Here is an 18,410-nt window from a genome sequence, read left to right on the forward strand (position 1 = left end):
CAAGTATTTTTTCCAACAATTGTTTACAGACAGATTATTTCACTTATAATTCACTGTATCACAATTCCAGTGGGTCAGAAGTTTACATACACTAAGTTGACTGTGCCTTAAACAACTTGGAAAATTCCAGAAAATGATGTCATGGCTTTAGAAGCTTCCGATAGGCTAATTGACATCATTTGAGTCAATTGGAGGTATATCTTTGGAGGGAGTTGAAAGTCCGTGTTGCCCAGCAACAGCCCCAAAACATCACTGCTCTAGAGGAGATCTGCATGGAGGAATGGGCCAAAATAACACCAACCGTGTGTGAAAACCTGGTAAAGACTTACAGAAAACGTTTGACCTCTGTTATATACCCTTTGTTGGCAATGACAAAGTATTGAGATAAACTTTTGTTATTGACCAAATACTTATTTTCCACCATAATTTTCATTAAAAATCCTACAATGAGACTTTATGGATTTTTTTTCTCATTTTGTCTGTCATAGTTGAAGTGTACCTATGATGAAAATTACAGGCCTCTCTCATCTTTTTAAGTGGGAGAACTTGCACAATTGGTGGCTGACTAAATACTTTTTTGCCCCACTGTATATCCATAGTAAAACGAGTCCTACATCGACATAACCTGAAAGGCCACTCAGCAAGGAAGAAGCCACTGCTCCAAAACCGCCATAAAAAAAGACAGACTACGGTTTGCAACTGCATATGGGGACAAAGATCATACTTTTTGTAGAAATGTCCTCTGGTCTGATGAAACAAAAATAGAACTGTTTGGCCATAATGACCATCGTTATGTTTGGAAGAAAAAGGGGGAGGCTTGCTAGCCGAAGAACACCATCCCAACCGTGAAGCAGCATCATGTTGTGGGGGTGCTTTGCTGCAGGAGGGACTGGTGCACTTCACAAAATAAATGGCATCACGAGGAGGAAAATGATGTGGATATATTGAAGCAACATCTCAGACATCAGTCAGGAAGTTAAAGCTTGGTCGCAAATGGGTCTTCCAAATGGACAATGACCCCAAGCATACTTCCAAAGTTGTGGCAAAATGGCTTAAGGACAACAAAAGTCGAGGTATTGAAGTGGCCATTACAAAGCCCTGGCCTCAATTCTATTGACAATTTGTGGGCAGAACTGAAAATGTGTGTGCGAGCAAGGAGGCCTATAAACCTGACTCAGTTACACCTGCTCTGTCAGGGGGAATGGGCCAAAATTCACCCAATTTATTGTGGGAAGCTTGTAGAAGGCTACCCGAAACGTTTGACCCAAGTTAAACAATTTAAAGGCAATGCTACCAAATACTGAGTGTATGTAAACGTCTGACCCACTGGGAATGTGATGAAAGAAATAAAAGCTGAAATAAATCATTCTCTCTACTATTATTCTGACATTTCACATTCTTAAAATAAAGTGGTGATCCTAACTGACCTAAGACAGGGAATTTGTACTAGGATAAAATGTCAGAAATGGTGAAAAACTTAATTTAAATGTATTTGGCTAAGCTGTATGTAAACTTCCAACTTCAACTGCATGTACTTTGAATTACATAAAAACCTTTTGTGTCAAACTACTCTGAAACAGCCTAACATGAAACCCATTCTGAGGCTTGAACAGCATCACTGCCCTTGCTGGTAGTTCCCCACCTATAGAGGATGCTACTGTATCAGAAATCCCTCAGACCAACCATAGCAAAACAGGGCTGTCAGTCTAGAATCAATTTTCTGATGGAAAATGTGACGCACCATCGGACAGAAATGGAAGAAACGCTTACACACATAAAAGTGAAATCAGAAAAGATAGTGATAAAAAGATAAAAATACCACAGGCCGGGGGCGGGGTTAGCACAACAAGCAGTGAGCACACGATGACAGCCAACCAATGAGGATCAAGCAAATGACACAGACAGTAAACCAGTGGAAATTGGGGTGAGGTCAGAGAGAGAGAGAGAGAGAGAGAGAGAGAGAGAGAGAGATAGGTGTGGTGCATGATGCATAATGGGAATAGATGAAGGTGAAGTTGAAGGAAACAACCCACAGAGAAGCAAAAACATGAAGGAGAATGATGATATAACCTGACGGGAGTAAAGCCTGACAACAATCAACCCCTAGAAGCAGACCAGAGGACCAACAAATGCAGATGAACAAGAAAAAATGCCCAAAATGCTTTAAAAAATCTATATTTTCCTTCCCTCTCCACATCTTTCTTTGTCTCACTCCCTCCCACTCTCTCTCTCTCTCTCTATTGTGTTTTTATACACCTGCAATGCAGACGGTCTGTTTGCTGTTGTTCATCCTGTCAGATTGAACTCCTGTTGCCTCCTTATATGACAGAAGATACATAGGCCCAGAGGGTTCTGGTCAAAAGTAGTGCACTATATAGGAAATAGGGTGCCATTTGGGATGCTGCCCCAGCCTCAAACACAAGCCAACCTCCAGCAAAAAACACTTCTCACACACTATACAGCAAGAAAAGACATTCTTTCATCTCTGGTGGGTAATGTGCTAGTGGTGTGCTGCCCTTATCCTGCTTAGCAACAGTAAATAAATACCCAACTGCAGAACATTTTAAACACGTGAAATATAAACTCAGTCTCTGCAGATTACAAAGAACCAATGCAGACCAAAGATGCGTCTGAAATTCAAATAAAATGAAATCTAACTTTATTTGTAACATGCGCCGAATACAACAAGTGTAGACCTTACCGTGAAATGCTTACTTTACAGGCCCTTAACCAACAGTGCAGTTCAAGAAATAGTTAAGCAAATATTTACCAAATAAACTAAAGTAAAGAATTATTTAAAAAAGTAACACAAAAAAATAACAATAACGAGGCTATATACAGAGGTTACAGGTACCGAGTCAATGTGTGGGTAGAAGGTTAGTCGAGGTACATGTAGGTAGGGGTGAAGTGACTACGCATAGATAATAAACAGCGAGGGGGGGTCAATGTAAATAGTCTGGTGGCCATTTGATGAATTGTTCAGCAGTCTTATGGCTTGGGGGTAGAAGCTGTTAAGGAGCCTAGACTTGGCGCTCCGGTACCGCTTGCTGTGCGGTAGCAGAGAGACCAGTCTATGACTTGGGTGACTGGAGTTTTGACCATTTTTGTGGCTTTCCTCTGACACTGCCTAGTATACAGGTTCTGGATGGCAGGAAGCTTGGCCTCGGTGATGGGGGGTGTTGTCATGCCCTCTTCACAACTGTCTTGGTGTGTTTGGACCATGATAGTTTGTTGGTGATGTGGACACCAAGGAACTTGAAACTCTTGACCCGCTCCACTCCAAGCACTTCATGGCTACCGACGTGAGTGCTACATGGCGGTAATCATTTAGGCAGGTTACCTTCGCTTCCTTGGGCACTGGGACTATGTAAGTATTACAGACACGGTCAGGGAGAGGTTGAAAATGTCAGTGAAGACACTTGCCAGTTGGTGCGCGCATGCTTTGAGTACACGCCCTGGTAATCCTTCTGGCCTAGCGGCGTTGTGAATGTTAACCTGTTTGAAGGTCTTCCTTACATCGGCTACCGAGAGCATTATCACATAGTCGTCCGGAACAGCTGGTGCTCTCATGCATGCTTCAGTATTGTTTGCCTTTAGCTAGCGCTACCTATTTAAAAATAAGATGGAGAACAAGATATAGGACAAAAAATACCAGAGTTTTGGCTCAGGTACAGCCGACTAGCAGTAGCTTACGCTACATACAAACCCCCCCCAAAAAACACTTAAATTCAAAGTATTGATATAATATTGACCAAAATAATATTGCGATATGCAACTGTATCAATATTTAACCCATCAGTAGTGTTTACCATGACTCACCATGGCGTTGGCGGTTTGGCTGGCCTGGTGCTGGGCGGCCTTAATCCTTGCCTGCAGGTGGGCAGGGGGGTGAAAGTACTTGCATTTGTCCCTGGAGCAGCGGCCCTTGATGTAGTCCATACAGACGATGACTGAGTTTTCACTGCCGTCCACCATGGCTGCCTCCATAGGGTGGGCATAGCGGCAGTCGCCCTCGCCCCGCGTGCAGTTACCCCTCTGGAACTCACGACATACCTGGGTGGTGTTAGGGTTGGGGGGGGGGGGGTGGCACAGTCAGAGAAGGAGTTCGGCCCACAGGACAAGACTGATTCTATTATATTCTATCATTCTATTTCTCTGCTATAGACTGGGCTACTGCAAAGACACAAACACACACAACACATACCTCCAGCTTGTCTGTCCGCATGTGTTTCTGCTGGGAGCTGCTGTTGCCCATGACCTGGAGGCCGGTGGGGCTCCCTGGGACCAGCAGGGGGGCCTGGTGTAGCAGCTCAGGCATCAGGCCCATCCCTGGACCCATGTGGCTCAGATACGGGCTGAACGCCATACTGGGACTGGTGGCCAGGGACGACATACTGGGAGTCATAGGGAACGTAGTCTGAGAGAGAAGGAGAGGTGGAGAGAGGGAGGAAATGAGGGGAGATCAGACAGAGAAACAGCCTGTGAACAGCCATGGTTCAAACTGTAGATACATGGAGAAATATAACTGTGTAAATCGAATGTGTTGCCTAAATAATGAGGATGGTTTGGTGTAGGCTACATACTATGGACTATACATGAAGTACTCACTGTGTAGTGTGGGAAAAATACTATGGACTATACATGATGTACTCACTGTGTAGTGTGGGCTACATACTATGGACTATACATGAAGTACTCACTTTGCAGTGTGGGCAACATACTATGGACTATACATGAAGTACTCACTTTGCAGTGTGGGCAACATACTATGGACTATACATGAAGTACTCACTGTGTAGTGTGGGCTATTCACTATGGGCTGCAACTGGGCTCCTGGCAGCATGAACTGCATCTGTTGGGCCAACATGGCCGCTGCTGTCTTCTGCTGGATCAGGTTGTTTCTCCCGTTGATCTCCAGCTGGGTCTTGAGGTGGGGAGGGGGGTGCAGGTACTTACAGTTGTCACGCGTGCAGCGTCCCTGGGGAGGGGGAGAGAAGAGAGAGCGGCTGAGTTGTGGTGCATCGTAGCTGATGAATTGCGGCATCTCTTAGCTATTTAGATTTAGGAGAGATGAACCGGAGTGACAGGAAGATGAGAGTAATGTGATTGGGGGATCAATCACTCTGGGGTTCCCCTGACAGGACAGCCATAAAGACAACAAGATGGAGACCTCCATGTCATTTAGGAGGAAAAGCTGTTCAAGCTCTATCACATGGGGTACATCCCAAATGCACCCTATTCTCTAATATAGTGTACTACTTCTGACCAGGCCACATAGGGCTTGCAGTATACAGTATAAGTAATAGGGTGCCATTTGGGATACTCACCCTTGAAGTGAAGTGCATTACTTGAGGTGTAAATGCTCAAACATGGGATAAAGTAGAAATTCAGTAAAGCCCATTTTACATTTACATTACATTTACATTTAAGTCATTTAGCAGACGCTCTTATCCAGAGCGACTTACAAATTGGTGCGTTCACCTTAAGACATCCAGTGGAACAGCCACTTTACAATAGTGCATCTAAATCTTTTAAGGGGGTGAGAAGGATTACTTTATCCTATCCTAGGTATTCCTGAAAGAGGTGGGGTTTCAGGTGTCTCCGGAAGGTGGTGATTGACTCCGCTGTCCTGGCGTCGTGAGGGAGTTTGTTCCACCATTGGGGGGCCAGAGCAGCGAACAGTTTTGACTGGGCTGCGCGGGAACTGTACTTCCTCAGTGGTAGGGAGGCGAGCAGGCCAGAGGTGGATGAACGAGTGCCCTTGTTTGGGTGTAGGGCCTGATCAGAGCCTGGAGGTACTGAGGTGCCGTTCCCCTCACAGCTCCGTAGGCAAGCACCATGGTCTTGTAGCGGATGCGAGCTTCAACTGGAAGCCAGTGGAGAGAGCGGAGGAGCGGGTGACGTGAGAGAACTTGGGAAGGTTGAACACCAGACGGGCTGCGGCGTTCTGGATGAGTTGTAGGGGTTTAATGGCACAGGCAGGGAGCCAAGCCAACAGCGAGTTGCAGTAATCCAGACGGGAGATGACAAGTGCCTGGATTAGGACCTGCGCTGCTTCCTGTGTGAGGCAGGGTCGTACTCTGCGGATGTTGTAGAGCATGAACCTACAAGAACGGGCCACCGCCTTGATGTTAGTTGAGAACGACAGGGTGTTGTCCAGGATCACGCCAAGGTTCTTAGCGCTCTGGGAGGAGGACACAATGGAGTTGTCAACCGTGATGGCGAGATCATGGAATGGGCAGTCCTTCCCGGGAGGAAGAGCAGCTCCGTCTTGCCGAGGTTCAGCTTGAGGTGGTGATCCGTCATCCACACTGATATGTCTGCCAGACATGCAGAGATGCGATTCGCCACCTGGTCATCAGAAGGGGAAAGGAGAAGATTAATTGTGTGTCGTCTGCATAGCAATGATAGGAGAGACCATGTGAGGTTATGACAGAGCCAAGTGACTTGGTGTATAGCGAGAATAGGAGAGGGCCTAGAACAGAGCCCTGGGGGACGCCAGTGGTGAGAGCGCGTGGTGAGGAGACAGATTCTCGCCACGCCACCTGGTAGGAGCGACCTGTCAGGTAGGACGCAATCCAAGCGTGGGCCGCGCCGGAGATGCCCAACTCGGAGAGGGTGGAGAGGAGGATCTGATGGTTCACAGTATCGAAGGCAGCCGATAGGTCTAGAAGGATGAGAGCAGAGGAGAGAGAGTTAGCTTTAGCAGTGCGGAGGGCCTCCGTGATACAGAGAAGAGCAGTCTCAGTTGAATGACTAGTCTTGAAACCTGACTGATTTGGATCAAGAAGGTCATTCTGAGAGAGATAGCGGGAGAGCTGGCCAAGGACGGCACGTTCGAGAGTTTTGGAGAGAAAAGAAAGAAGGGATACTGGTCTGTAGTTGTTGACATCGGAGGGATCGAGTGTAGGTTTTTTCAGAAGGGGTGCAACTCTCGCTCTCTTGAAGACAGAAGGGACGTAGCCAGCGGTCAGGGATGAGTTGATGAGCGAGGTGAGGTAAGGGAGAAGGTCTCCGGAAATGGTCTGGAGAAGAGAGGAGGGAATAGGGTCAAGCGGGCAGGTTGTTGGGCGGCCGGCCGTCACAAGACGCGAGATTTCATCTGGAGAGAGAGGGAGAAAGAGGTCAGAGCACAGGGTAGGGCAGTGTGAGCAGAACCAGCGGTGTCGTTTGACTTAGCAAACGAGGATCGGATGTCGTCGACCTTCTTTTCAAAATGGTTGACGAAGTCATCTGCAGAGAGGGAGGAGGGGGAGGGGGAGGAGGATTCAGGAGGGAGGAGAAGGTGGCAAAGAGCTTCCTAGGGTTAGAGGCAGATGCTTGGAATTTAGAGTGGTAGAAAGTGGCTTTAGCAGCAGAGACAGAAGAGGAAAATGTAGAGAGGAGGGAGTGAAAGGATGCCAGGTCCGCAGGGAGGCGAGTTTTCCTCCATTTCCGCTCGGCTGCCCGGAGCCCTGTTCTGTGAGCTCGCAATGATTCGTCGAGCCACGGAGCAGGAGGGGAGGACCGAGCCGGCCTGGAGGATAGGGGACATAGAGAATCAAGGGATGCAGAAAGGGAGGAGAGGAGGGTTGAGGAGGCAGAATCAGGAGATAGGTTGGAGAAGGTTTGAGCAGAGGGAAGAGATGATAGGATGGAAGAGGAGAGAGTAGCGGGGGAGAGAGAGCGAAGATTGGGACGGCGCGATACCATCCGAGTAGGGGCAGTGTGGGAAGTGTTGGATGAGAGCAAGAGGGAAAAGGATACAAGGTAGTGGTCGGAGACTTGGAGGGGAGTTGCAGTGAGGTTAGTGGAAGAACAGCATCTAGTAAAGATGAGGTCGAGCGTATTGCCTGCCTTGTGAGTAGGGGGGGAAGGTGAGAGGGTGAGGTCAAAAGAGGAGAGGAGTGGAAAGAAGGAGGCAGAGAGGAATGAGTCAAATTTTGAGATAGAAAATCCCTCACTGAATATCACACAGTAGATAGTGATATAGGCAGTGATAGAAAGTCATAAGAGACAGTACATGTAAGGTAATTAACACCAACATAGAACTCAATTTGGAGTGTTTTATTTTGTAATATATCCCAACTGGGAGTATCGAGGACATTGAGAGAAAAAAGTGCAGGGAATGAAATTACTGTTTAATTCTACCTCTTAATTGACATAGTACTGTCTCTGAACCAAATTAAAATGTTAGTAACAATTACACTATGTACCCAGGTATTCAAGGATTTTTTTTTTTAATTGACAAATTAAGTGTTGTTGAAATAGCGCCTGTTGTGTGTCTGCCAGGTTTCACTATTTTCACCTTTGCACAGTTATGTTCGTGGTACCATGCTGACAAAGGCTAAACTCAGGGGAATGGGGTGTCCTAATTGACACCCTATACCCTAAGTAGTGCTCTACTTTTGACCAGAGCTTAATGCATACAATTTGGAACAGATCCAGGGTAAAGAAAACACATGCTACAATCTCACCCTGGTCCTAAATCAGGCCAGACCTTATAGCCATATACCCAGTGCAGATGTCGGATCTTAACTTGATCACTTTTTTGTCGCAGAGAATTTTCCTGCTGAGTCAGGAACATTAAGAACATACAGCTGGTGGGGTTATACACTCCATCGGCAGGACAGAACAGCAGCCTCTGGTAAGACACGGGGCGGGGGCCTATGTATATATGTGAACAACAGCTGGGGCACAATATCTTAGGAAGTCTCAAGGTTTTTCTCGCCTGAGGTAGAGTATCTCATGATAAGCTGTAGACGACACTATCTACCTAGAGAGTTTTCAACTGTATTTTTTGTAATTGTCTACATACCACCACAGACCGATGCTGGCACTAAAACCGCGCTCAATGAGCTGTATACTGCCATAAGCAAACAGGAAAACGCTCATCCAAAGGTGGCGCTCCTAGTGGCCGGGGACTTTAATGCAGGGAAACTTAAATCAGTCTTACCTCATTTCTACCAGCATGTTAAATGTGCAGCCAGAGGGGGAAAAAATCTAGACCACCTTTACTCCACATACAGAGAAGCATACAAAGCTCTCCCTCGCCCTCCATTTGGCAAATCTGACCATAATTCTATCCTCCTGATTCCTGCTTACAAGCCAAATTTGAAGCAGGAAGCACCAGTGACTCGGTCAATAAATTACTGGACTGCATTGGTAGCACAGACTGGAATATGTTCCGGGATTCTTCCAATGACATTGAGGAGTACACCACATCAGTCAATGGATTTATCAATAAGTGCATCGAGGACGCCGTCCCCACAGTGACTGTACATACATACCCTAACCAGAAGCCATGGATTACAGGCAACATTCGCACTGAGATAAACGGTAGAGCTGCTGCATTCAAATAGATGGACTCTAACACTTAAGCTTATAAGAAATCCTGCTATGCCCTCCGACGAACTATCAAACAGGCAAAGCGTCAATACAGGATTAAGATCGATTCATACTACACCGGCTCCGAAGCTTGTCGGATGTGGCAGGGCTTGCAAACTATTACAGACTACAAAGGGAAGCACAGCTCGAGAGCTGCCCAGTGACACAAGCCTACCAGACGAGCTAAATAACGTCTGTGTTCGCTTCGAGGCAAGTAACACTGAAACATGCATGAGAGCATCAGCTGATTCCGGACGACTGTGTGATCACGCTCTCCGCAGCCGATGTGAGTTAAGACCTTCAAACAGGTCAACATTCACAAGGCCGCAGGGCCAGACGGATTACCAGGACGTGTACTCCGAGCATGTGCTGACCAACTGCAAGTGTCTTCACTGACATTTTCAACCTGTCTATGACCGAGTCTGTAATATCAACATGTTTCAAGCAGACCACCATAGTCCCTGTGGCCAAGAACACTAAGGTAACCTGCCTAAATGACTACCGACCTGTAGCACTCACATCTGTAGACATGAAATGCTTTGAAAGGCTGGTCATGGCTCACATCAACACCATTATCCCAGAAACGCTAGACCCACTCCAATTTGCATACCGCACCAACAGATCCACAGATGATGCAATCTCTATTGCACTCCACACTGCCCTTTCACACCTGGACAAAAGGAACACCTATGTGAGAATGCTATTCATCGACTACAGCTCAGTGTCCAACACCATATTGTCCTCAAAGCTCATCACTAAGCTAAGGACCCTGGGACTAAACACCTCCCTCTGCAACTGGATCCTGGACCTCCTTACGGGCGGCCCCAGGTGGTAAAGGTAGGTAACAACACATCTGCCACGCTGATCCTCAACTCGGAGACCCCTCAGGGGTGCGTGCTCAGTCTCCTTCTGTACTCCCTGTTCACTCATGACTGCACGGCCATGCACAACTCTAACACCATCATTAAGTTTGCTGATGACACAAAAGTGGTAGGCCTGATCACCGACAAGTGGAGGAGGTCAGAGACCTGACCACGTGGTGCAAGGACAACAACCTATCCCTCAACGTGATCCAGACAAAGGAGATGATTGTGGACTACAGGAAAAGGAGGACTAAGCATGCCCCCATTCTCATCGACAGGACTGTAGTGGAGCAGGTTGAATGCCTTGGTGTCCACACCAACAAACTAACATGGTCCAAGCACACCAAGACAGTCGTGAAGAGGGCACGACAAAACCTATTTTATTTTTTTTATCCGATTTCTTACTTATCTATTCTTTACACTTATTTTTCTTGAAACTGCATTGTTGGTTAAGGGCTTGTAAGTAAGCATTTCACTGTTGTATTCATGCATGTGACAAATCAAATTTGATTTGATATGATGTTTATGCATTTGAGCCTATCCAAAGACGATTTAGATGAGCTAAGACAGTTGTCTTTGATATGTAAATGCTCAGTGTATTCTTTTTACTTCTTGAAAATGATTAACTTGTGGGTCTAATGGGCTCCCAAGTCTAATGGGCTCCCATAGGGCAGTGCACAATTGGCCCGGCGTCATTGTAAATATGAAATTGTTCTTAACTGACTTGCCTAGTTAAATAAAAACAAATATTTAAAAAAATGTAGGCTCATGCTGGTCACTAGATCGCCCAGCACTCATGGAGTGTGCTGCTTAGACCACTGCACTATGGCAATTCACAATGCTCTAGCAAGCACAGAGAAAACGATGAATTATGTAAGAGGGTGATAATGTGGTAGGCACAGCTTGTCCCATGAATTAATCACAAAAATTGAGGATGAGATGATAACTGCGAAACAAACATTCTGGATAATATAGAGAATCTGGAACTATTTATTGATCAGCATTATGATATGCTTGAAAAAGAAACGGATACATCGAAGCGAACAACAAAATACCTCGAGTTCTGGAGGGGGACATTTTGGAGGGGGACGTTTTTATAACTGTCTCCAGAAGAGAGAGCATTGCTTACAAGCATGAGCAAGCAGTTTAAAAAACTGGCTCTATTGCTTGGCCAACTGGGGGAGGTTGAGGCCTTAAAAACAGGAATGGATTACAGTAATAATATGATGGAAGAAAAAAACGAGCGGAAAATAAGATATTGAAAACTACCCTGGACTCCCTAAAAGACACGACAGAGAGGCTACGGTATGATAATGAAAACCCAAATTACTTGATCTAAAGTGCAGAAGTATGATAAATAATATTGTTATAATGGGAATAGAGGAGGATGAAAACAAAAACTATCAGTCAACGGAGGAAAACGTCAAGGTGTTCAGGAAACGTAATCTCAAGATGATGGACGAACAGGTGGAAACCATTGATTTTCAAAGAGCTCACCGTTTTGGTGGCAGAGCAGAGGGAAGGCCCCGTCCGATCGTAGCTATGCTAACACACTACAAAATGAAAATTGCCTTGTTACAACAGGGTAGGGAATTTAAGAACTCCCCATTCTCTATTAATGAACAATTTACTCATGAAAAGTGGAGAGACGATGTGCCCTGTACCCCCCTTTCAAAAGGCTCCGAGCAGAGTAGCAGAATGCTCGTCTAGTGGTCGATAAATGATGTGGAAATAATCAAATGTTCAAGGACTGGAAGATTACAACATGGATGTGAGTGTAGCTATCTCTTGTTGAAGTGGTCCCGGTTACATATTTGCAGTACAAATATGGATTCATAGATTTTTTACACCTTTTTTGTTGTTGTTGCATGAACAACTTTATTTTTGTTTTTATTCATGCATTAATGGAATCGTGGACTTAAAATAAGGTTGGATTTATGGTAATGCAGAATGGGTATGATGAACTTATCCTTTTTCTATTAAGGCATTATGGAACTTTGGTCTATATTTTTTTGTTGAATATGATATGTCGTAATTGTAGAAGTTGGGTGTATTATGACTTAAAAGCTGTTATATAAGTGTGGCCCTTGTTCGCCGATGTGAATCGGAATGATTAGCTTTAAAGATAAAACTTAATAAATATGAATAGATGTATTATATAGGATAAAGGATTATATAATTATAAACCTGCTCACGTTTTCTATTGGAATAGGCCTAAACAATCCTAAAATAATTGGCATTACCCTTTTACATTTAAAAAATAAATCTCAATATAAAATGTAAATTATGATTATTCATCCGATACACACCTGCAAATGGATGGATTAGGTATTGTCAACAGGGTGGTTGTCTCTAGTGTGTGTCGGCTGGTTAACACTGGGATAAAGTGATTCAAGTTAACGGTAGAACTAATACAGTAATTGGCTTATGGAAGCACTTCTCTAAGCGAGAGAAAAGTATATTATATATTTCAATATAAGCTATTCATGCTGCCTTTTATATTATTGTTCCTAATGATATAGGCCTAGGTGTAAAACAGCCAAGGTGATAGAGCAACAACCCTGGAATAAGGGTGGAGAGAGGGTGGGTTTTACAGGTTTACTTGCTCTGGATTGTCAGTACTGTTCTTGGCTGTCGTGCCGTGGCTGTGTCGGAAACGATTATCAGTTGAACTTGAGTATGCCTTCCCATAAGGTAGTGCCTGGGGTTGGCTTGCGGTCGGCTCTGGCACAGCCATGGCACGATACAACAGGATATAATGTGATGCCTAAGACACATTATTACTTGAGGCCATAAGAATCTATGTTCCTCTTTCCTTCTTCCTTTTTGTCAGAATACAACAGGATATAATGAGGACTATATGAAATATGTCTTGAATGTAATGGACATAAAAAAGGGACTGGTCTTCTGATATATTTAGCTTGTTTTCTCTTCTTTTTAAATGATTTTTTATTTTATTTTTATGAACAATTGAATCCAATGAACTGAGAAGGCTGGGCTGACATGCTTACAGCCTTGCTAGGACTTTATAATATGAGCATGCATGTATAAGATTGTGTTGTTATTATTTATATTACCTATTATTGTTACTCTGTTACTTTTTTGTTACTTTTTTCCATGTGTAAAGGATCTCATCCTCCTCTTCAGAGGAGGAGTAGCGAGAAGGATCGGAGGACCAATTTACAGCGTGGTAAGTGTTCATGATGTAATATTTAATGAATCAAACTGAACACTGAAATACAAAAATTAATAAAGTGAACGAACGAAAACCGAAACAGTCCTGTCTGGCGACACAAAGACAGAAAATATACACCCACGAAACACAGGTGGAAAAAGGCTACCTAAGTATGATTCTCAATCAGGGACAACTAACAACACCTGACTCTGATTGAGAACCATACTAGGCCGAACACAGAAACCAACATAGAAAAACAAACAGACTGCCCACCCCAACTCACGCCCTGACCCACTAAAAAAAAGACAAAAACAAAGGAACTAAGGTCAGAACGTGACACCATGTTATTTGGTTATTCGGAGGGAGGTTTTAGTGGGTGGAATATTAGGACAATTGGAGGTTTACAAAGTTGCAGGTACAGTATGCTCACCAGTGCAAATATTATGGTACAGCTACAGCTATACGGACACTTAATCATCATGGTGCTTTTTAATGGTAAGTTTACAAACATTGGTTGTAGTAAGTATAATTGAAACATGGGTATCATTATGGTAAGTGGGGAAATAAGTATAGCAAGTTATAATTGAAATATCTATTGCTTACAGGAAACTCATTCTACAAAAATAGATGAGGTTGGGTGGAAAAAGGACTGCGAGGGAGAAATATATTTTTGTCATGGGCAAAGAAACTCAAAAGGGGTGATTGTGCAAACTGTGCAAACAAATCAACAAGGAAGATGGATTATTTTAAATATACTATTGGACCAAAAACAGATCTGGCGATCTATACTTTTTCAAAAAATATAATAATCTATTGAGCTCACAAGCAACCAAATCATCTATTATTACAGTGGGAGATTATAATACTGTTTTAAGAACCTCAGTGGATCGTAAAGGAAATCACTCTACAAACTATCACCCTCAAGCACTTAAGGAGATTACAAAGATCATGGATACGTTAGAACTAGTGGATATATGGAGGCTGAAAACCCCTGACCTAGTGAGATGTATATGGAGGAGGCTTCATCAAGCTAGCCGTCTTGATTACCTCCTAGTCTCATTCTTGCTGGCATCAAAAGTTTTAAAAAGTATTAATAGGAGACTGAATGTGATCGGACCACCATCTAATTGGCCTCCGTATAACTCTTACAGAGTTTCCACGTGGACGGGGAAAGCCTATTGGATGATATTATTTTCTTAACTAAGACAAAATAATTCAGAATGGACTTTTTTTGTACAACATAGGTACAGCAGATCAAGTGTAATGTTTTACAAAAATACAGCGAATTGGATGGAAAATGGGGAAAAATTAATATTTTTCTTGAATCTTCAACACAGAAATTCTACCAAAAAAGAATTTACAGAAACTCGTCACAAATTATGGAGTTATTTTGATTCACCAAATATTATTTTGAAAGAGGAAGCAAAATATTTTAAGCATGTTTTCTTTTCAGCCTCCTCTATTTCCACTGAATGGTGTTAAATGTGAGTATTGATTTCCTAATAATAATAATAATAATAATATAATAATGTAAAATTAACAAATTTACAGAAAGAACAGTGTGAAGGCCAATTTACAGAAGAGGAACTTTGTGAAGCAATAAAACATTTTCAGTCTGGAAAAACATGCCAAGAGTGTGCAAAGCTGTCATCAATGCAAAGGGGGACTACTTTGAAGAATCTAAAATCTAAAATACATTTTGATTTGTTGAACACTTTTTTGGTACTACATGAGTCCATAAATGTTATTACATAGTTTTGATGTCTTCACTATTATTCTACAATGTAGAAAATAGAAAAACAAAGAAAACCCCTGGAATGAGTATGTGTCCAAACTTGGCTGGTACTGTACATCTACCCCTACAAATATGTACATTTATTATAATCCACATAACAATTAACACGAGACTTGCTGTAGCCTGCTCGTAACCTACATGAGTTACAATGTAGGTATGGTACTGCATTGCATACAAACACTGCTTCCATCTGCCCCTTGGTGGCGATTCTAAATATTTCTTCAGCTATTCAAATCCTCCTGCTGCAGGATTATTTTCCTCCTGCGACAAAAAGAGGTCAAATTAAGATCCAAAATCTGGTATGTTTGCAGTCTACCAAGTAAGCAGCTTTTCCAAGGACAAACATCTCAAACCATGTGACTAATTGAGGGAGGGAGACATGCATGCACACCCACACCATGTTGTGTAGTAGAGAAGGAGAGCAGAGACCAGCAAAGCCACTATGTTACCTCATTAAAGGTAAAGCCCCGCCTTATCTCAGCTCACTGGTCACCATAGCAGCACCCACTCGTAGCACGCGCTCCAGCAGGTATATCTCACTGGTCATCCCCAAAGCCAATTCCTCCTTTGGTCGTCTTTCCTTCCAGTTCTCTGCTGCCCATGACTGGAACAAATTGCAAAAATCTCTGAAGCTGGAGACTCACATCTCCCTCACTAGCTTTCAGCACCAGCTGTCAGAGCAGTTTACAGATCACTGCACCTGTACTTAGCCCATCTGTAAACAGCCCATCTATCTACCTACCTCATCCCCATACTGGTATTTATTTTGCTCCTTTGCACCCCAGTATCTCTACCTGCACATTCATTTTCTGCCGATCTACCATTCCAGTGTTTAATTGCTATATTGAAATTACTTCGCCACCATGGCCTATTTATTTCCTTAACTTACCTCATTTGCACTCACTGTATATAGACTTTTTGTTTTCTTTTGTTCTACTGTATTATTGACTGTATGTTTTGTTTATTCCATGTGTAACTCTGTGTTGTTGTATGTGTCGAATTGCTACGCTTTATCTTGGCCAGGTCGCAGTTGCAAATGAGAACTTGTTCTCAACTAGCCTACCTGGTTAAATAAAGGTGAAATAAAAATAAATAAATAAAAAATGAGACTTGGAGAGATGCAGTGAAATGTGTTGTTTTACAGGGTCAGCGATAGTAGTACAGCGCCCCTGGAGCAAATTAGGCTTAAGTGCCTTTCTCAAGGGCACATCAACCGATTTGTCACCTTGTCAGCTCAGGTATTCAAACCAGCGACCTTTGGGTTAGTGGCTCAACACTAACTGATAGACTACCTGCCACCCAGATGCTGGCTCAACATTCAAAATGTAGGTTCCACTACATTGCTTATTTATTTTATTAGGCAAGTCAGTGAAGAACAAATTCTTATTTACAATGACAGCCTACCCCGGCCAAACCAGGACGATGCTGGGCCAATTGTGCGCCGCCCTATGGGATTCCCAATCTCAGCCGGTTGTGATAGAGCCTGAACTCAAACCAGGGTGTCTGTAGTGACACCTCTAGCACTGAGATGCAGTGCCTTAGACCGCTGCGCCAGTCGGGAGCCCAATGTACACACTAATTTTCTGTAAGCCTATAGCCTAAATACATAGACAATCATTAGTCTTAACAGGCTGTTATTTAAGCACTTCTCTGAAAATATGCTTTTACACATTCTAAAATAGAAAATAGATAACCTGCTATGTTGTTTGTGAGGGCAATAATTTCCTAAGTCCTTCTTAAAGTGTCAATCAGCAGTTGAAACAAGCATGGCTCCCCACTCGTTTCAGTAAAAAGCTGAAGGATGGCGTTGGAGAAATGTAACCACTCTCACATTCATAGACAAAGCTATGGATGCAAGGACTGACATCCAAGACTTCTAAATGATAGTTTTAACCATGTTTGAAGGCTATATAATGTTTGTTTACATTTACTTCTTTAATTACAAACATTGGAGTGAAACAAGCTTATATTTTGGGTTTTAATGGGGTACAACAGTTGAACTAAAATCATGGTGCATTTCTAAGTTATAATCTTCAAGAATCAATGTGTACATTTCATTAATTCAGCTGACCAAAAGGGATAAAGCAACTGTAGATTGCCCCTTTAAAATACATAAACTCTCATTTCTGGCCTCTTTACAACAAGCCTATATATAACATTATCCATTTATCTTGTTGTTAAATGTAATTCAATGTATTGTAAATGTCCTCTGCTGTTCCCTCTCCCTCCCATCTAATAACACTTCATGGGGTGTTGGTGGAGGAGGGGAGGATGGGACGAGGGGGAGGGTGGTTGGTGCAGGAACACTGCAGGTGAAAGCAGAGACTCAAGAGGAAGGAAGGAAACTGCAGTCCCCATTAAACTCCTGGTCTGGCAGCAGCTGTCCCTCCCTCCCTCTCTCCTTGCAGATGAGCTGTTAAACCCCTAAACAGGCTCCAGTCATAATCAACCCCCCCCCCCCCCCCTACCAACCCCCTTTGCCTCGTGGCCTCCCTGCCACCAACCCCCCTTCCCCTCCCCCACCCCTTCCTGCCACCAGCCCTCCTCCGCCTCATGCCCTCCCTGCCACCAACCCCCCTTCCCCTCCCCCACCCCTTCCTGCCACCAGCCCTCCTCCGCCCCATGCCCTCCCTGCCAGGAGGCCAGTAGGGAGGCAGCCAGCAGGGATTGGGACTAGCGAGGTAGTGATGTCACAGAGGGGAGACAGTAATGGTGATGGATGGAGTCGCGCTGTGATGAGGACACTGAGAGGACATCTGAACGGGAAGTGCTGGTGTGTGTGTGTGTGTGTGTGTCTGTGTGTGTGAGCTCTGGACTGGTAGGACGCAGCTTGAAGGGTAGGAAGAGGAGAGTCACACTGTCTCCTATATCACCACCCAGGTGTTTGTTTTTTTACAGAGCATTATTTACAGCGCATTGGGAAAGTATTCAGACCCCTTGACTTTTTAAAATTTTGTTACGTTACATCCTTATTCTAAAATGTATTAAATCGTTTTTTCCCCCTCATCAATATACACACAATACCCCGAAGTATCAGACCCTTTACTCAGTACTTTGTTGAAGCTCATTTGGCAGCGATTACAGCCTCTAGTCTTCTTGGGTATGACCCTACAAGCTTGGCACACCTGTAATTGGGGAGTTTCTCACATTCTTCTGTGCAGATCCTCTCAAGCTCTGTCAGGTTGGATGGGGAGTGTCGCTGCACAGCTTT

At 43.9% G+C, this 18,410-nt stretch overlaps 1 protein-coding gene across 3 annotated transcripts in view; it reads right to left on the reverse strand.

The window, feature by feature from the left end:
* Positions 1-18,410, reverse strand: part of mbnl3 (muscleblind-like splicing regulator 3) — a 111,883-nt gene that overhangs the window by 13,417 nt on the left and 80,056 nt on the right. For all 3 annotated transcript variants that reach the window (XM_065018461.1, XM_065018459.1, XM_065018460.1), the window contains exons 3-5: positions 4,793-4,978; positions 4,205-4,417; positions 3,820-4,053 (exon numbers count right to left, since the gene is read on the reverse strand). In XM_065018461.1, coding sequence (XP_064874533.1) covers positions 3,820-4,053; positions 4,205-4,417; positions 4,793-4,978 — 633 coding nt within the window. The remainder of the gene's footprint in view (positions 1-3,819; positions 4,054-4,204; positions 4,418-4,792; positions 4,979-18,410) is intronic.

Source organism: Oncorhynchus nerka, linkage group LG5 (genome assembly GCF_034236695.1).
Source record: "Oncorhynchus nerka isolate Pitt River linkage group LG5, Oner_Uvic_2.0, whole genome shotgun sequence".
NCBI lineage: Eukaryota > Metazoa > Chordata > Actinopteri > Salmoniformes > Salmonidae > Oncorhynchus > Oncorhynchus nerka.